This window comes from Lagenorhynchus albirostris, chromosome 7 (genome assembly GCF_949774975.1).
Source record: "Lagenorhynchus albirostris chromosome 7, mLagAlb1.1, whole genome shotgun sequence".
NCBI lineage: Eukaryota > Metazoa > Chordata > Mammalia > Artiodactyla > Delphinidae > Lagenorhynchus > Lagenorhynchus albirostris.
In genome coordinates, this window is record NC_083101.1 from 81,819,165 (window position 1) to 81,840,409 (window position 21,245).

Sequence of the window (21,245 nt, forward strand, 5' to 3'; positions counted from 1 at the left end):
ACTGGACAGCTTCATGTAAAAGAATGAAATTAGAACACTTCCTAACAGCATACACAAAAATAAGCTCAAAATGGATTAAAGAGCTAAATGTAAGGCCAGACACTATAAAATCTTAGAGGTATACACTGATGTGTATAAAATTGATGACTAATAAGAACCTGCTGTATAAAAAAATAAATAAAATTAAATTAAAAAAAAAAACTCTTAGAGGAAAACATAGGCAGAAGACTCTTTGACATAAATCACAGCAAGATCCTTCTTGACCCACCTCCTACAGAAATGGAAATAAAAACAAAAATAAACAAATGGGACCTAATGAAACTTAAATTTTTTGCACAGCAAAGGAAACCATAAACAAGACAAAAAGACAACCCTCAGAATGGGAGAAAATATTTGCAAACAAAGCAACTGACAAAGGATTAATCTCCTAATATACAAGCAGCTCATGAAACTCAATATCAAAAAAGCAAACAAACCAATCCAAAAATGGGCAAAAGACTTAATTAGACATTTCTCCAAAGAAGATATACAGATGGCCAACAAACACATGAAAGGATGCTCAATATCACTAATCATTAGTGAAATGTAAATCAAAACTACAACGAGGTGTCACCTCACACTGGTCAGAATGGCGATCATCAAAAAATCTACAAACAGTAAATGCTGGAGAGGGTGTGGAGAAAGGGAACCCTCTTGCACTGTTTTGGGAATGTAAATTGATACAGACACTATGGAGAACAGTATGGAGATTCCTTAAAAAACTAAAAATAGAACTACCGTACGACCCAGCAATCACACTACTGGGCATAAACCCTGAGGAAACCATAATTCAAAAAGAGTCACGTACCAAAATGTTCATTGAAGCTCTATTTACAATAGCCAGGAGATGGAAGCAAACTAAGTGCCCATCATCGGATGAATGGATAAAGAAGATGTGGCACATATATACAATGGAATATTACTGAGCTATAAAAAGAAACAAAATTGAGTTATTTTTAGTGAGGTGGATGGACCTCGAGTCTGTCATACAGAATGTAAGTCAGAAGAAGAAAAACAAATACCGTATGCTAACACATATATATGGAAGTTAAAAAAAAAAAGGGTTCTGAAGAGTCTAGAGGCAGGACAAGAATAAAGACGCAGATTTAGAGAATGGACTTGAGGACACGGGGAGGGGGAAGGGTAAGCTGGGACGAAGTGAGAGAGTATCACTGACATATATACACTACCAAATGTAAATAGATAGCTAGTGGGAAGCAGCTGCATAGCACAGCTTGGTGCTTTGTGACCACCTAGAGGGGTGGGATAGGGAGGGTGGGAGGGAGATGCAAGAGGGAGGGGATATGGGGATATATGTGTACGTATAGCTGATTCACTTTGTTATACAGGAGAAACTAACACAACATTGTAAAGCAATTATACTCCAATAAAGATGTTAAAACAAAAAACAAGAGCAGGGTGTACACAGAATGGCTCCCACCACCCAAAAGAAGATCATGGAACAAGCTCACCCAACGAAATGTGTTTGTATCCATGGAAAGACCACAGCCTGAGTGTCTAGAAGGTCATATTCTAGTTCAGATTTAGTTGTGTGTGCTTGGGCACTTGCCGAACTCTCTGGGTCTCATTTTCTTCATCTACACAATAAAGGAGTTTAAATCATTGTTTCTCAAAGAGGCACTATTGGCATTTGGGCAAATAAACAATTCTTTATTGTTTCAGACCTTCCAAGGCATGGTAAGACATTTAGCACCCCTACCCTTCAGGTACTAAATGCTGGTGGCACATCCAGATATTATGACCACCAAAAATGCCTCCCAATGTTTCCAAATGCTCCCCACAATAGGAGGTGCTACCACCTCTAGCTGGAAACCACTGGGTGTTCCTCAAGTTTCCTTTCACAGTTAATTTTCTGAGTCGAGGAATTCCCTGGCTGGAGCTGCTAGCTCTGAGATTTGTGCAGGTGTGGCTCAATCAATGAAATATCACAACATAAAGGTACCCAAGAGGATTGTACATTAGAATAAATGGATTGCTCTTCAAATTAAAGAGTGTGTATCAAAGTACGGTTGAGCATCCCTGATTAAAGTTGTTGCCAGATTCTAATATAGGGTACGTCCAGAGGGTCTTTAAGGGTAAAAAGAAATGCCTGCACATCTCTGAGCACCCAGAGGGTCTATGAGAAGATGGACGTAGAATATGCATCGAGCAGAGCCTGAAGCAGCAAAGGTGATGCTCTTGCAGTGGGAATACTTTGTCCTGATTCCACAGGCTTGCTAAGGAAAATGAGCCAGAAGGGGCAAGTATTTCAGGCAGAAATGGCCCAGGAAAGTAGATTAAAGATGGTGGGAAAATGGTACTGAGAAACTTGATCACCAACATGACTTTGAAGTAGATAGAAATCAATATGCCTTAAGCACATCTGCAAAATCACATCCGACTCAGTAATTTGTATCTACTGTCTCTTCATTGTTGAATCATGTAATGACTGTAAAAGGATAAAACTGGGAGGAAAGCAAAGCTCTTTAAAGCTTCTTAATAGAGCTCAAATTACAGAGTTCTGAAAACAACTTAAAATATATACCACAGGAGGAAGACCCAAATAAGACCCAAAATGCCATCAGCCATAGAGGGGAAACTGATTAATTTGATCATATCAAAATAAAAATATTTCTGTTCATTAAAGGACATAGTCAAAATAATAGATAAGTTGAAATAACATATTTGCAAAATCTAAATCTGACAAAGGCTAATATCTAGAATAAAGAAAGAACCCCTGCTCTGAGGAAGGCGGAAGACGGCGGAAGAGTAAGACGCGGAGATCACCTTCCTCCCCACAGATACACCAGAAATACATCTACACGTGGAACAACTCCTACAGAACACCTACTGAAGGCTGGCAGAAGACCTCAGACCTCCCAAAAGGCTGAGGAGACGTTTTTCCATCAAGGCCTTCTGAGGCAGACCGCCACAAAGGCACAGGAAGTGCCCATCGCCCAGCACGTGCCGGACGCTTCTCCCAGCACCTGAAACAGCGCGTCTGCAGGCTGGGAATTCTGCTGAAACACCTTGTCTTCTTCATTAAAAACCAAAATAAATTACACACACACACACACACAAAAAGAACCCCTACAAATCTATAAGTACACGGGCAGGAATTCCAATAGGAAAATGGTCAAGGAATATCAACAGCCAATTCATAGAAGGGGAAACCCAAAGGCCTCATGTATGGAGAGCTGCCCAAACTCATCAGTAATGAGAGCTATGCAAACCCAAACTAGAAGATGTCACTTTACACTTATGAGATCAACAAAAAGTTTAGGAAGCCGGATGATTCTATGTGTTGGCAGGGACATGAAGAAATAGAAGTACTTGTACACGTCCAAAGATTCTTGGTGCACGTAGCTCTTCTAGAGAGCAAGCTGGGAGTATTTAGCCTAATATTATTACCCAGCAATCCATTTCTGGGTGTATATTCTAAAAAACTCTAGGTGTGAAAAAAGATATGGGGCAACTCGGGTGTTCATTATTGCTGGGAGCAGTAAATAGCACATGGGCAATGCACCCTACTGGATACTCTGCAGCAATTAAAAGCAACAAAATAGATGTATACCCAGAAATGTGAATAGATTCCTCAGTGTTCTGAGCATATAAAGGAAGGATTAAATGTGTTCTATAGCCCCATTTAATTTATGAAACTTAAGAGTATATACACACAAGACAATACTAATCATTTTATAAGGATGTATTCCAAGTCAAAGATATACATGAACCCAGTTGCTGCCTTTAGGAAGAGAAATGGAGAATAATGAAAAAAGGGAAATCAATCAATCAATAGATGGGACCAGTGATGAAAAGTGAGCCACGAACTGATGACTAACTCAATCTAAGTTTCAAAAGAAACACACACAACACACCTACACATACACGCAAACACACACACATACACATGCCCCTGTGAGCTGGCTATGGACCCCAAAATTTAGGGGACAGTATAACCCAGTGCCTGCTTTTCCGCAGGGCATGGACCACTGATATTAAACTAGGCCATGTCCAATGCAATGTCACCTTGCACAGTTGATGGGTGGTGTTGTTTGTGCTTGTCTTGTTTTGGGTGGGCATTTCTCTTTCCAGGAAAACTTGTGAAGTACAATGGCCTTGGACTGCTAAACATAGCAAATAAGTAGCCTGGCAAATGCCAGCGAACTAGAGAAGAAATGCCATGGAAACTGCACAGGGTTGCTGACAAGGTAAATGTCGACGTTTCCCCCATCACACGCCCAGCTTTCTTGTTCCTTAAAGCTTGTCTTTAACTCTGACTTTACCTGAAGCAAAAGGCCGTTTATAAATGATTAAGGACTTCTAACTTCAAATTTTGTTTTCCATAGAGGAGTTGGGTAAGGAGCCTGTGGTTCTCTCTCCCACATGTGACGATGAGGGTAAAGTTACAACAAATAACATACAGTACATGGGATGGTTTGCGAGAATTTAAATTAAGATGACATTAAATTAAAATTAAAGAGAATTTAATTGTCAGCAAAATCCAAAGAGTTGAAGCAAAAGGATGAGTGTGATCAGGTGATGGTAAGTACAAAGGGCAAGCATGACAATGGCATTTCCCCTGGTTTGGAGAGGACTCACTCCAAAAGAACTTGAGATACAGGACGTGACAGCCCCAGGGTCAACTCCTTTGGGAACATTCCCTGACTACCCTTGCTGAGTGGGGGGCCCTCCTGGGGTCAGAGCAGGGACCCTGTGTGTCCCTCTGTTTAGACATTAACACATCATCACAGCTTCCTGTTTATTTGTCTGTCCCCTTCCCCCCACAGGGACTTCACATTGCAGTGGCCTGCCACCTAGGAGCTCTTCAATAAATGTTGAGAGAACACATGACAAATACATGGATGAGGTAGTGAAACAACCACTCTTTCCCAAGTATAGAAATAAAGCATACATTGGTGCGATTTAGGCAAGTGCCCTAGTTCACTTAACATATTTAGTGGAGAACTTACTGTGTGCCAGACATGGGGGTACTACAGTGAAAAAGGCCCCCAGAGTTCCACTTCCATGGAATTTAGATCCTACATAAGGGGCAATGCATAATAAGCCCCCAAACAACTCAACAAGATAATTTCAAATATAAGTGCTTAAAAGACAACAGAACAGGGCTTTCCGGATGGCACAGTGGTTGAGAGTCCGTCTGCCGATGCAGGGGACATGGGCTCGTGCCCCGGTCCGGGAAGATCCCACATGCCGCGGAGCGGCTGGGCCCGTGAGCCATGGCCGCTGAGCCTGCGCGTCCGGAGCCTGTGCTCCGCAACGGGAGAGGCCACAACAGTGAGAGGCCCGTGTACCGCAAAAAAAAGGAAAAAGACAACGGAACAGGGGCATGAGAAAGAATGATGTGCAGAGAGAGGCTACTTTAGTAGTCCAGGAAGACTTCTCAGAGGAAGTGACATCTGAACGGAGTTCTGAATATCAAGACGGAGCCACAGACCCACAGGGATTGGACACACCAGGCAGAGGAGATAAGAACAGTAATCCTGCCACATTGCTGTTTTGTAGAAGGAACAGGAAAGATATTTGTATCAAGAAAGAACATAAATAGATTCCTAGGGCTTCGTGTGTTAGTTTTGCAATTGGTATTATGAAGACAATGCAAAGCGTGTATTGAATATGCTCATTGTATTCAGTGTGTACGGTGGCAAAACTCTGGATGGCTGCCTGTTTTATACACTCAGAATATTCTGAAGCTTAAAACATGCTCCTTCAAAGAGTGTTAGCAAACAAGAGGCCAGTAAAAAGTCACATGTCCTCCGCTTTCTAATCATTTACTTCACATTCCCTATCGCTCTCTGTAAGCATAAGCAGTTCTGACAAAGCAGATGTTTATCTGCATTTGTAATGATCTCTAGAGCTGCTGTAATACCACCCCGAGCATCAGAGAACTTGAATCCAGCTTTTACTGGATTTGCTACAAATGGTCCATGGACACTGCTGCGTTTTAGAGCTGAAAGGTTTTCTTGAGGTCTGTCAGTTCACTTCCAACTCTACTCTCTCGACAGCATCTGTGAGTACGGTCAGTGATAATAGCAACGAGGGATAAAATAGGGCCCTGATCATCTGGATGGAGGCTTTGTGGCTTTATTTCAAACATAAAACAGGATGGAGAGTTTTCCCATTACAGATCCATATTGAGCTTGTCCTTGGACAACTGACCACGATTCACTAATGCCTAAATGCGTCCTGAAATCCTCATATGCCAGTCTGTTGCTTGGATTAGTATCGATTTGCTTTTCCCTCATGGAAGACAGTGCACCCTAACTAGGAACGTGCAGTCTTCACAGGGAAGAAGAACTTTGGGGTTTGAACATTCCTTACCTCTATATAAGAGAGGCAGCTTTCAGAAGCACACACTCCACCTTGGGGCAGATGGAAGGACTATTTCCCATCAGGCTATCACTGTCATTCTAACTTTACACTTGAGTATCTCCAAGGGTTTTCAACACGAGTGCTAAAATCTGCTGAGTGGCACTAGGTCGCTCCCAGAGGATGGGGAAAAGCAACACAGATAGACTTCAGAATTCTCAGAGAGCACACACACCTGGAAACAGGGTCCTAGGAACGATTTCACAGCACAGAGCATCCCATGGGGATAGTGGTGAGTGACAGTGAAACCCCCAGGAGAATGATGGGTGTCTCTCTTAAGCTGTGAACGAAGGTTGGAATTGTGATCAGACAGACGATTGTCATGATCCGCTTATGACCCCATCATAAGCTCCTTCATTATTTCAGATCCTTTATAAGGGTGACATGCTCACTTGGTAACCTCTCTCTCTCCCGTTGTCCTCACCTGCTTCCTTCCTTCTCCCCTCCATCCCTCCTCTCTTCTCCTAGTTCCCCTCTCCACCCTCCCCTTCTCTCATAAACATGTCATCAGCATCCATGCTACAAATGGCTGGAACACCTGAGTCCCTCCAAGCAGGCCCTGCTGCCAGCTGCCTCCCAGCTGACCCAGGGGAACAGAACTTCTGAGTCGTTCTTCACTTGGGTCCTGGGCCCGTCCCCATGACGATGCTCTGCCTTGGGCTCTGGAGACAGCCTTCTCTCAAACACTTTTTTCTTACAGGTCGAAACATCCAGAAGCTTACCCTGGGTCCTATATGCTTACTGCTTCCCAATGCCCCACCCTCTGGGGCTTGTTCAACCCTGAGAATAAGTCTCATGAAATTGTCACACAAGTAGGACCACATCATTCAATATATAAAGACACCGAAGCTTAAAGAGTTTAAATCATTTATCTATGGTGAAATAACCAGGAAATGGGAATTCAGGTTCAAACTGTAGAATGACAGGCTGTGAGCCTGACGCTCTCCTCACCATACTGTGTGACGAGAAAAGCTGAAGCATTAGATACAGTGCACGTATATACACGTACTACTCATGTGAATACATATGTATAAATGCTTTGATATTTCACTCCAAAGGTTTGAAAGGACACCTCTTTGATACCTACCTTCCTGGACATAGATTCCCCGCTCAATATACCCATCATGCACCACACTTGGTGGTTGGAGCTCAGAGCACAGAACACCCCATATCCCTTCAAAGCTTCTTACAAAGTCAAGCATTCCAGCCCCTTTGAAACAGAGAGTCTGAGCTCTACCTCGGGGCCTTGAGGACCTCAGTTCTTGCAGAGGCCCCTGTGACCACTGCAGCCCAGCCTTCCACCAGGACCCCAGAGGCTTGGGAGGGAAGGGGAGGCGGGGGTCCATTGTTAAGTACCCAGCCCTGCCTGGCCTCAAACCATGACACGGGCTGGATGGGCAGAGGCTGGGAAGGAGGGAGTCTCTGAACAGCCAAAGCTCTACTGTCCAGTACAATGGTGGGGATGGGCAGCCATGGCCACACTTACCTTGGACGATACAGGCACCCAGGTAGGCAGCATCTGAAAAGGAGCAGAGCAGGCGACCGTGGAAAATATCTCTTTTAATTTGCAGGTACAAAAGATACCTGCAATGCAAAAGGAGAAAGAGTCGCCCTAAGTTTTGGCTGAGGCCTGGAAGACGTGGAAGGATTGCTCATGCTTCATGCACCTGGGTCACCAGAGCCCTACCCAAGCCCCTCAGAGGGCAAGCAGGGGAAAACTGGGAGGAGCCCTCAGAGTTCAGAAAACCTGAAGTGTCTGTGGCAGCTTCCAGAGCTGTGTGGCTGGCCCTTTCCAAAGAGATACAGGAAGGATGGAGGAGAGCCACAGGGCCCAGCAGCCACCGTCCCTGGCAGAAAGTCCCACACAAGGACAACCACAGCCACTGTTACCACCACCAGCACCTCAGCTACAGGCTGCCCGAGCTCTCTGTGGAATGAGGACTCAGGAATCGGACTCAGTCTACAGAGACTAGTCCGGGGCACAGACAGACTCATGTTAATCAATCTCAAAAAGACTTGGTTACGAGGCCAGAAAGCCAACTTATTCACAGCACAAACGGTCATCTGTTTAGTGTCCTCTCCGCTTCTCCAGGGATGGCAAACAGATGGCCTCAGGGCCAGACAAACCTGTTACTGAGTGAAACAGGCTGGGGTGAGGGGGTCGGGAAGCAGAACAGAAGGTGCTGGCTCCCGCGAAGGGGTCAGCCGCTGTGCTGACGGGTTGCTGTGCTGACGGCGACGGGTTTAGAAGTGAAATCCTTTGAATTTTAAATGTTGCAGCAAACTCTGTTTTTGAAAACACTGGAGTGTCAAATGAAAAATACGCCTGGGCCTGATTCAGCTGGGGATGGCGGGGCGGGGGCGGGGGGGGGGCGGTGTCAGTTTACCACCCCTGGCTCAGGCTCATCTTGTCACTGTCCCCTCTGTTCCTCTACGCTGATCACGCCCTCTTCAGATCTCCTCCTATGTCTTTGCCTGACTGATTCTTTCACTGAAGGCTCAGGCCTGGGGTCTATTGTTTCTGACTAACTTTATAGGTGTGTGAAGATTCTTTCTGTTTATTTTGAAGTTTAAGTCGCAGAGACCAACCTTTTTTTCTTCTTTCCAGGTTCTTGAGGCCAGGTGAGGAGTACCACCCAATCGGCCCCAGTCACTACCTCCAGGGCTCAAATAATCTGATCTTTACTCAGCCTGTGAGCAGCCTCATGCACAACCCTGCTCAGAGAGCGGAACTGAGGTACTCAGATCACTCAGGTGCCGGCAGCGCCCGCCCGCCTCCCCGAGTGCTGGAGCTCGCCATCCCCGGACACACAGATGCACTGAAGGGTTCAGTGGCTCCCTGGTGCCTCCACTTGATGAATCTTTATCTCACACCCGCTTTATGCTATGACAGTGCTAGGCACTGGACACACGATGGAGGTTCAAATGACACTCTCTGTCCCCAACTTTGTATGGAATTGTGTGCAGGACATAAAGGTAGTCCCTAATAAATTTCTTATCTGGAGTTAGTGTACATCTTGTCAAGCGAACAGTATTACACTGGCCATCAAGGACCCAGAGTACCTCCCTAAACTGGTGTCTCTCACACTTTAGTGAGCTCGTGAATTACCCAGAGATACTGTTAGAATATGGATTCTGGTTCAGTAGGTCTGGGTGGGGCTCAAGAGTCCATATTTCTAATAAGCGCCCCAGTAAAGCTGAGCTGCAGGCCCATGGACCACACTTGAGTAATATGGTTCTAAACCAGAGGTTCTCAGAGGGACTGCATGTTAGAATCACCTGGGGGAGCTTTTAAACAATACCAACATAGACCCTACCCTAGACCCAATTAAATCAGAATCTAGGTCCTCACAAAAATGTGTATATGAATGCTCATAGCAGCATTCTTCATAATAGCTAAAACAAATGCCCATCAACTGATGAAAGGATAAAAGAAAGTGGTATATCCATACAATGGAATATTATTCAGCCATAAAAGGAAGGAAGTACCTACTGATTCCTGCTACAACATGGAAGAACCTTGAAAAGATTAAGCTAAGTGAAAAGTCAGATATAAAAGGCCACCTATTATATGATTCCATTTGTATAAAATTTCAGAATAGACAAACCTACAGAGACAAAAACATAGCTTAGTAGCTGCCAGGGGCTGGGGGGAGTGGGGAATGGGGAGAGACTGCTTGCGTACTAGGTTTCCTACTGCAGTGATGAAAATGTTCTGGAAGGAGATCACGGTGATGGTGGCACAACTTTAAGAACATACGAAAACCACTGAATTGTACACTCTAATATCTGCTTAAAGAAACTAATACTTTTGAAAATCCAATTGCCTTAGAGTAATACTTTTGAAAATCCAATTGCCTTAGAGCAATGCTTCTTAAAATTTGACATGCTTTAAAATTACCTGGAGGGCTTGTGAAAATACAGATTGCAGGGCCCCATCCCAGGTCTGGGGCAGGGGCCAAGTTCCCAAGTGATGCTGTTGCTGTTAATCCAGGGATGTGACTTTGAGGACCATGGCCCTAGATCATTCACAATACCAAGGTCACACAAATACTTGAGATGATGAAATCTTTCCTTTCTTAAAGAATGTAAACTACCTGGCTAAATGCCATCAAGTTTCTTTTCTACGTGCTGCATGTATGCATTGAACAAAAAGCACTCCTGTCCACGTTTTGGTGAGTTTAGTAGTGGAAAATCGTTTCAAATAAATATTTACTGACGAATGAGATGTTTGGGTTCTGATCCCATAACTCAGAAATTGAGCTTGACAAAAGCTTCCTGAGAAAAGAAAATCCGCTTTCACAACAGCTGAGTTTGGGTCCTTGCTCACATTAGTGAACTCTAGAGATAATCATGGATTATTACGGATTCCACATAATCCACTGAGCCTTGCAAATGGCTGCAGGTTCAGATACTCATTTTTTAATATAATAGCCACCAAAATAATAAGAATAATGCATTTTCCTTCAGTCTCACCCCTCCCTGCATGAAAGAATTAAGCAACAAAAACACAGGAGGATCTGGGGCATACATTATTATGCCCCCATTAGTGATACGCTTCTCTATCTAACATGAATTGAAAGGCGGTTCTTACTAAAAAATTTAAAACCAACATGCTTTTATTACATTCAATTGTATATGGCATTTACAAATGCCTCAGAAATCTAAAGGATTGTAAGGTGACTGTGTAAATGGAGAGATAAAAGAAGGATTAAAAAAATATCCTTTTTGGTGAGTATTTTTGTTGTTTTGCTCTTTTAAAACCGCTTGTTTCTCAATGTTTCTTTACCCCTTAGCCTGGTCATGAATGTGATCTTAGCTTCTCATTTATTAAATTCTTAAATTTTAGATTAATCTTATGATAAAATAACATCACACAATAAAAACTATATTCTTTCAAGATAGGGTTTAAATCATAAGTACCTGAGTCATTCCACAGTTTGTAGATCCCTTTTGAATTCTAAGGACTGTGTTTGACTCAGAAAAACCCATTTCTACCTGTATTGTCTTAATTTCCTTTGGAGACATAAAAATGTTTGCAATGTCGCACAATTCATACCTTAGTTATTCAGACAAATGCAGGGAAGGGCTAGCTAATTTAATTGAGAGGGATTTAACTAAAACTTTGTACCCTTTTACTTTCAAATGGGACTTTTCTCAACATCACCAACAAAAGACCCATCCTTAATTTATATTGTGACACATATTCAATTTTTATCCTCTGGTCAAGGTCTTAAAGAAAACAAGTGACAAAAGTGAGCTATATTGGCCCCTGATGAAATAACGCCTGGCATTAGTATCTGATTGATCTTCCTAATTATAGTGTTAGCACCCAGAGGGTAGGACAAATATCTTTATTTATTTATTTATTTATTTAGGTGGCTTATACAGCCCTTGCAGACAGCAGGAACTGAGGAAGTACTTAACAAATAAATGAATAAATTTTTCAAGCCAAAAGCACGCTGAAGCCACATACCATTTGCTTCCATTTATATGAAATGTCCAAAACGGGTAAATCCATAGAGATAGAAAGTAGACGAGTGGTTTCCAGGGTCTGGGGGATGGGAGAGTGGGTAGTGACTGCTAATAGGTACAGGCTTTCTTTTTGGGGTGATAAGAAATGTTCTGGAAACTAGATAATGGTGATGGTTGCCTTACATTGTGAATGTACTTAATGCTCCAGAATTGTACACTTTGAAACGGTGAAAAAAAATTTATGTTACGTGAATTTTACCTTAATTTAAAAGCAGGCCAGATTGCCTAACACCTACCACTACTTACAATGTCCATCATCTCCTTTCCCACGCACACCCTGCCCCGCCCCCAAGCACAAACCTCCGCCAACAGAATGGCTCCCTTCCAACATCACCTTGTGTCACTATGGTGGAGCTTTACCAGACCCTCATGGATAACGAGAGAGCACAGTACCCTAGAACCCAGCACGTGACTCTGTACATGATGATCAGAGTCAACTGCCTTTGCTTCTCTGCTGCCTTCGGACCCACGCAGATTATTCTGAGAGATGACTAGACACAGTGACTTTTTTCGGTCACCAGATCAGGGGCTCATTAAGAGCTAAGCACACATGGGCTCTTCTCCATCCACCGAGTTGGCCCTCTCGGGACCCTGCTCAGTGGCATTGGCCAAGGCTGTTCACGGAAGCCAAACACCCAAAAGGTGGACTATTTGCACGTGGCCCTGGCCCGAGAACCAGAAAATGCAGAGAGTTGGGCTGAGAAGAGACTACAAGGAGAGGGAAGCCGGCTCCGCAGTCGGTCATTTAGCAAGCGGAATGTGGGATGACAAAACAGTTCATCGTTCTGTCAAGGGATCTTTTCCCTTCAGAAAAGCTTAGATCCAAAAGACAGGTCCCAGGGGCTGCACTAGCTATGAATTTGCCCATATCCTAAACGCAGTCATCTTCTATTTATTTTTAGCATCCCACTGTCAGGTGTTTTCAGAGAGCACCTCCTCCTTAAACCCACTGCTTTTTTGTGCAGTTAATTACACTCCCAATGACAACGGTTTGAAAAGTCCCAAGACAATTAAGTGTAAGAGAAACATTCCAAGCCAAATGCTGAGCTGAGCGCCTGCTTGGTGGAGACACTCCGCTCTAGACAAGAGTAAAACTCAGAGGCCCTGGCTGTTTCAAGGGGCACGTTAAACATACAAACAAACAAAAAAATACCTGGTGAGCTCTTCTTTAATCTTCAAGGGTTCGTGTGGGTAGAATTTCACTCTAAAGCACATGGTGTATGGTGGATGAGCTGAAACGTCATAAAGAAAAAGCATGAGAAAAGCAGCAAAAGACCATGGACTCAAACACACACAGGAGAGTCAGCCATGAAGCCTTCCAGCCTAGCCTGGGGGGAGGGGCAGGGGGATTTTCTGAAAGAACAGATATTATGCCCAAGAAAACGAAGCAACAGTGACAACAAAACTCAATGGAAATGCTTGACAAGACACCTAAAGCAAACTCAGGATACAGGCAATCTAGTCAGTCAGCACGGCTTCCCATGTCATGGCTCTTTCCTTCTCTCCAGGTCACAGATTCAAATAACATTTTCTCTTCCATTCTTCCCACTCTCTTCTGACAGATAAACTGTTCGTAAGTACCACTCAGGTTTTTGGCCTAGTGAAATATTTTTTTAGCCTGTGAGGTGGAAAAATGTCACTGCACTTGACTAGTTTCCCCAAAGTGATGGTGCCGTTGACCTAAAATCAGGATTTTAAAAATGGAGTCGCCATGCACCGATCCTACTTCGTATAATTTTAGGATCATTTTAGTGTTATCTATCAATGAGGCAGTTGCTTGCATGAAAAGAAACGCTTTTATAACTTCCTGCTTTGTCTAAATCAGGATAGCATTATGCAGGCTGAAATTCTGGTTGAGGTTCATTGATTCTGGAATGTTCTAACTGCATGAAAACTTCCAGAACTCAATAGCCAGCCAAGGGGATTCTATAGGATTTCTTTTAATTATAAGACCACTGTTGACTTGCAATATTAACCTAATAAATGCACACAAGTGCAGTAAGATGCATTCAGATTTCAGTTAGTATATAAAACGAGCATCTTAAAATCAAAGAAATACGAATAGTTAGTATTATTTCTATCGATCTGACACACCCACTCATTATTCGTCTCTGTATCAGTATGCTGCTTGGGATCAGCTCTGAGACTACATCCAAATGTGAATATGAAACAGCACCCTATTCTGTCTCAAATCTTCTTTCATAATCAGCAGGGGTTAAATCACCAGCCAATTCTACAACATCTGGGGCTATTCTGGATGTAGACAAATCCTTTATGTAGAAAGAACTATTGGCATCAAAAATGAATGTATAATGAGGATAATTTAATATGGAAAACAATTATCTAAAATAGTTTGAAAGAAAGTATTCAAATCCCAGAAAAACATAGCAGCATCTTACTGGATATTTCAGCAGAGAAAAACTGATGAAAAATACCCATACAGGGGCTTCCCTGGTGGCACAGTGGTTGAGAGTCCGCCTGCCGATGCAGGGGACAAGGGTTCGTGCCCCGGTCCGGGAAGATCCCACATGCTGCAGAGCGGCTGGACCCGTGGGCCATGGCCGCTGAGCCTGGGTGTCCAGAGCCTGTGCTCCGCAACGGGAGAGGCCACAGCAGTGGGAGGCCCACGTACCGCAAAAAAAAAAAACAAAAAACAAAACACACACACACACACACACACACACACACACACACACACACACACACACACACACACACACACACACACACACACACATGTCAGAACCCTCCACTCAATGCTCCACTTCCCCACCAGAAACTAGCAAATTTCTTAACTGAGTTGGGTGCTCCTAACCTGACCCTGTGTTCCCTAGATTTAAGAAAGGGAACATTTTTCTGGAGCACTAGGAGAAAATGGACACCTCTTATACGGTAAAGAAACAATGAAGAAAAATACAAATGATTCTTAAGTCATTCATCTTTCACGATATCTAGAAACTCAATTTTGATTCAAAATATTTTATCTTTATACATTCCCCAGATTTCTTTCAACTGTTTAAATCATCATCTCAAAAGAATGAAAACTAATAGTTTTTTTTTATTATAAAACCTCTGGAGTGTCCTTAATAGAAACATTGAGACAGTTTTTATAAGAGCAACAGAGTAAAAAAAAAGAAAATAGCATAAAAGTGAAAGACATTTTCTTCTCTTTCTTTCTTCCTTCCTCTTTCTTTCTTTTTCTTTCTTTCTTTCTTTCTTCTTTCATTAAAGTCCTCAAAATTAAGACTTGTTTAAGCACAACCAATGAAGCTAGATAGATAATAATAGATAGATGATAGGTAGATAGATGGATATTGATAGACAGACAGATGGATGAGCTGTCCCCTCTCACTTTCCTTCACTTTGTCTCTATTCCTGCCCCTTCTGTCCCTCAGGTCCCCACCCCACCCAAAACTCTCCAACTACTGTTAACAACCACTTCAACTCTATGCTTCCCCACTTTTGCCATCCTCACACGAACTATATGCCAACATGATTACATACGTAATATTTAAAATACAATTTATTCTCACAAAACAAGATCATACTATGTATTGAATATGTTTCTCTTGCTTTTCTCATTTAACTCTCTAGCCTGCCCATTCATCTAGGGCAGTAGATACAGACCTAACTCATTGTCCATAATAACTGCATAATGGTTCATATAATACATTAGAATTTACTCAACTATTCTTTTTTAATCATCATTCAGGTTGTTCCCACATTACAATACAAGCAATTCTATCATGTATATAATATATATATTATATATAATAATAATGTATATTATATATATAATTAAATGCATGTATTTTGATTCCATGTATTGTTAACTATTTCATATATTATTAAATATATATATTTTAATAGAGACTCCGAATATTTGAATTTGGGGGAATAAAATCATCTGACCGAAGGCAAACAGAGGAAAGGAGGATCACAGAAGCAGACCCAAATGAGAGCTGTCATTTTCTCTTCTACCTGGTCAGCATATCTGCTTGCCATGCCCTAGGCTGGCTTCAATAGGAACCTGGGCTCATCGGATAGGATACAAATTAGGACTTGCCTTCCTCCTAAGGGATCAAGCAGTGAGGCTCAGAGGTGGCTCCCCAGGCGGCCACCTCTGAATACCCTGACTGTAGGAAGTCCTATCACCCAGCCATCCTTGTTCCAAGACCTGAGGCTCCAGGATGATCTAATGCTTCTCCCACATGGAGAGCCCTTCCACCATTTGAAGACAGAGCTTACGGTTTTTCTGAGTCTTCTCTAAAATAAACATCCCCAGTTCTTTTAACTGTCCCTCATATGAAGCAGTTTTGAGTGCCCTCACCCTGGGTGTGTTCTTCCCTCCTCTGTGTTTCCTCAAGCACAGGGCGCCAGGGGTTGCCAGAGCTGCTCGGGTGAGGGAACCATCCCCGGCCTCGCTTTGGACATAACTGTTGCTCACCCTCAACAGCCTCATCTCAATGTGGACTCACTCTGAATCTACAAAAGACCAACAGCTAGAATTCTTTTCATATATGCTATTGCTAAGCCATACAGAAAAAAGTCACTAAGCATCTTGCCATTTGCTAGGATGTGATCATGGAAGAAACTAATACAAGGTACTAATGATATGCTCACCAATAGACCCCTTATCAGAGAAGGGATGCGAGCAGGTAGCAGAAAAATCAGGAGGCAGCACTTTTCAAGTCTGAAATTTTCTACCCATTTTCTTCCACCATCATATATACCCCTACTGTTGTCTCATATTGATCCAGCATCACTGACACTAAGGAATGCTTCTTCACAGGGTTGGAAGAGGCTGAAAAGATAAATAATTTCCCCCCAAAATGTTGATCTAGTTATAGATGACAAGATTTATGAGGGAATGAGCCTATATATCTTGTTCAGCTTTCTATCCCCAGAGCTAATTATTGATAAAAGATCGACTCTCTGCCTGTCTGGCTGAATGAATGAATGATGATGTCCAACCTCTGAGGCAGATGTCAAGGCGAACAGCCAGGCGTTGCCATAACATTCATCCCATCAAAATACTAGTCTAGAAGGTCTACCATCTGAATCACTATAGCACTTTCTAGGATTTATATTTTGAAAATCTCAGGTCCTACAATTCAGCCTCTGCCCTTCAACATCTGGAACAAATTCAGGGACTCTGGAGTTGGTTCGAATAGCTACATCTAGTGGAAGGATTAATTAATTCAATCAACAAAAAATTTGAGTACCTACTAGGTATCAGGCCCAGGTTTAGATATAAATATAAGCAATTCTGTCTTCAGGGAGGTCACATTCTAGTGGGGTAAACAGGTATAAAATCAAAATAAATAAGCAAAATATATAGGATGTTGAAGGTCATAAATGCTATGGAGGAGAATAAAGGATTTAAGGGATATGGGAAGACCACCCCCACCCATTCCCTTTTTCTCATCTCCACGCAACCAAAGTCACAAGTGTACGTGAAATTCTCTTTACTACCTTCTAGAAAAATAAACAAGGGGAGAAATACAACTATTTAAAAATTTTAATCATTAAACAACCCCCCCATGTGTGTTGGCAGTGGTTTGGGGTCAAAACACCAGCTGTGTAAATTCTGGAAAAGGAGCTTTCCCAGGCTCCAGGTGATAGCCGGCATGTGCTCCCCGGTATGAGTCTGAGGTCGAAATCCTCTTTTGGAGATGAGCCTACCCCTTCTCCTAGCAGCTCAATGTCTCTACCATTCCAGCTCCCATGCTTTTTATTCTTAAGCTACAGGGAAAGAGGAAGGAAGCAAAGGATGCCTCTTACCTGTGCCAAATATTTGGCGCAGAATCAGAGTTGGAAATGTCTGATGAAGGAGCTATCTGCAGAGCAGGAAACACCTGGCATGGAGGTAACACGCAGGCAATAAAGCCCACACTCTGCTCAGGGCCCTTCCCTGACAGTGTCATCATGAAGAGCCACTATGTGGCTTTACTAGATTGGGCAGCATGGTCACCCCACGGGGAGGCAACACCATAGTTCATTTCTCCTGTAGTACTAAGGCTTTGGCATCAGTGATAGAAGCACACGGGGAGGTGGGAACCCCACATCCCCCAGGGTATGAGTGCCCAAACTTCAAAAGGGACTTCAGACAGTGACCTTGAGCAAGACACTTAACTTCTCTGTTTCCTGCTTTGGAAGAGGGTACAGCACCGGGGTTCTCGTCGACCTCCCCAGAGGTGTTCGGACAGATCCAGTGGTCTCTTGGTACATGCACACGGCACAATATCCCAACAAACAAAAGTTCACATTTAGGGAAACACTCCTACTAGAAGAAGAGAAGGAAACGGGAGGTTGGAAATGGGAGGGAAGAGATGGAGAAGACTGAATTGTACTTAAGTCAACAGCTAAAAAAGCATTACTCAGCCATGCATGTAAGTGCTAACAATGAGAACATCGCTGAGGAGCAGAGAAGGGAAAAAATGCAAAACTCCACTTTAAAATGCCAGGAGCATGTTATTTGCACTGGAAACGGCAGGGCTCCTCTCCCACAGCCCTCTCTACCTGCCAGACGAGGGCTGGGGAGGCCAAGTGTCACCACTGGGCAGCTTAGGGGCCCCTTTTTGCATCAGCAGATCTCAGGGTATTATCATTTGGGTGGTTTGTTAACATTGAGAACACGGGGAGAGGAATAGCCGTTTATAAAGCAGAAACAGACTTCCTCATCTCCACTTTGAAACCTTGCCCAGAAATGGGGATGGGGATAAGAAACGATTAGGTGATCAGGCTCCCTGGTGAAAATGAAAAAAAAATGACTTTCTATTTTTAATCGACAACCATCCTCAAACGTTTGTAAAAACAAATCTCATTTTTTTGTGTGTTTGTTTTTGCTAGTGAAACATCCCTTAGCAGCTTTCCTTAAAATGCAGTGGTCTTTCTCCAATCACCATAAAGAACAATAGAAAAACAAAAAACGTAACTTTGGGAATATACCCATAAACTCATGATCTTTCTCATACACATTCTGGTTGACAGCTATGAAAAACCTTCACAAACTCCTTCAAACAGTAGTTAAGGCATAGAGCCCATGGCTCTGGCAGGCAGATGTTAGGGCAATACCCACACCTGGAATATGTCTCTCTTACGACTCCCTCCTCTGGGACTATATTGGGCAAAAAAAAAAAAAAAAATGTGACCAATTGTCAGACTCTTTCAGACTCTGGAGAAATATTTCAAAGGGTTTGGTTGCAGAAAGGACCCCTAACACCCCACAAATAAAAGGCTTACATTCCAAAGGACTCCAAGTAGGCGTCAGGGGTTCCTGGCCCGTTCAGAACAACTGACACCTTTTTATTCCCAACCAAATGAACACTGTCCCTCCCAGCTCCTTCCAGGGCTTTTAGAGTGAGAGCTGAGGACCACACCCCACCTCTCCGTTGGGCAGCAGCACTCACAGGGATGCTGATGAGCGGCGGTCCGCGATGAAACAGCCCAGGAGCACACACTCTTTCTGCGCATGTGCAAAACGACAGCACCGAAAGGGCAAAGCATTACTCACTCACTCGTTTACCGAACTATAACTCTTGGGATATGATCAAATAAGCCAGCCACAGAGAACTGCTCTCTTAACGACTGCTCTCTTCTAGTTGGAAGTGATTATTATCATTCAGCAACAACTGTTACTATCATCAACAGCAGGGATAATCCCTCCATCCCTCTTTTACTGAAATGACAAGCAGCAGCCTCCTAGATGTTACTGGTACCACATCTCCTCTGCTTCTAAAGCAGGGATTTTTAAAAAAATTTATTTAATTCATCCTCCTCCTGTTACAGCTCTCTCTTATGCTTTAATCATACACACAGGCATGCCCACATACACACACACGTGCACAGAAGGAAGTCACACTCTAAGAGCTCTGTTAGAGGATACTGGAGGGCTGAGAAGCTCCCTCACAAATACTTGTTCTTGGAATTCTCTGACTGCCTCTGCTGCTCCAGAGAAGCTCCAACAGGGACTTTGATATCCAACATGTTTAATCTCAAGTTCACCATGTGGACAAATGGCTACAGACAAACTTAAAACTCTCAGTTTACATTTCTTCATCTGTAAGATGGGGATAATAATGCAACCAGCCACCTAAAGTAGGGATCTGCAAAATTTCTCTATAAGGGGTAAGACAGTAAATATTTTTCACTTTGCAGGCCTCAAGGTCGCTATCTCAACTACTCCCCTCAGTTGTAGCGTGAAAGCAACCTCAGACAAGATGTAAACAAATGGCGTGATGTGTTCCAATAAAACATGGAAATCTGAATTTCATGTACTCCTCATATGGCACAAAATATCATCTTTTCTTTTTTTCTTCCAACCATTTAAAAATATGGAACCTATTCCCAGCCTGTGGCCATACAAAACCAGACAGCAGGTTGGGTCTGACCCAGGGGCCCTGTTACAGAGACCACTATGAGAATGGCACGAGTTAATAACGTTGAACACTCAGCAGGCTGCCTGAGACCTTCACGCTAAACCCATAGGAGTTATTACTACTCTAGAGGTTGAAGAACAAACCGACATGGATGAGGTAGAGCCCTTCAACTTGACCTAAGTCCTATATGTTGGTTCAAAGGGTGAGAGGGGGACTGTCATTCTTCAGGAAGGAGTGGAAATGGAATACACATGAAATAGGTGCACATATGAAGAGATATTTGGCAGTCCTGCTTCTAAAGAAGAGCTTTGCTGCCTGGGACTAGGGTGCAGTGACCTGAGAGTTTCAGCCAAAAAAAAGTTAGCAAAAGTGCATGAAATAACTTAAGGCAAGAGATCCAGGTGCCTGCTTGCTACAGATGTTGTGTAACTAACTGGTCCCTCAGGAGTTACGCTGGTTGGCATAAATCAACTTGTAATAATAATAATAATAATTATAACAGCCAAATGCAATTACTTATGTAACTTGGTACTGAGATTTTTTACTACAAAACTGCATCTAGAAATGAGGCATTATAAAGTATTTCCAAACAAAGGGAGACAGATATGAATAGAGCTTTCCTAACCTGGTTGACCCGCATTTGAACCACCTCTAGTACTGACATACCAAGCATGGAATCTCTTGGCCCATCATGGTTATCATTCAGACTTTTATGCTGCCAACACACTTGTAGTTTTGAATCACGTGGTCCGTTATGAAACAACATGGGCACTCCTGAAGGAAGAAGGAAGCCCTGAAAGTATCTCCCCGGTGACATAAGGGCTTCTGCTGGAGGACGTTCCTTTTCCTCTGCTTTTTCCACCACTCCTGCCACATTCCCTCCTCCCCACAAGGAGTGCT

General features: G+C 43.1%; 1 protein-coding gene across 2 annotated transcripts in view; it reads right to left on the minus strand.

Annotated features, from left to right (window-relative positions):
• The window catches only part of FRMD3 (FERM domain containing 3), a 316,055-nt gene that overhangs the window by 100,439 nt on the left and 194,371 nt on the right, over nucleotides 1-21,245 (minus strand). For both annotated transcript variants that reach the window (XM_060155298.1, XM_060155297.1), the window contains exons 4-5: nucleotides 13,118-13,196; nucleotides 7,916-8,013 (exon numbers count right to left, since the gene is read on the minus strand). In XM_060155298.1, coding sequence (XP_060011281.1) covers nucleotides 7,916-8,013; nucleotides 13,118-13,196 — 177 coding nt within the window. The remainder of the gene's footprint in view (nucleotides 1-7,915; nucleotides 8,014-13,117; nucleotides 13,197-21,245) is intronic.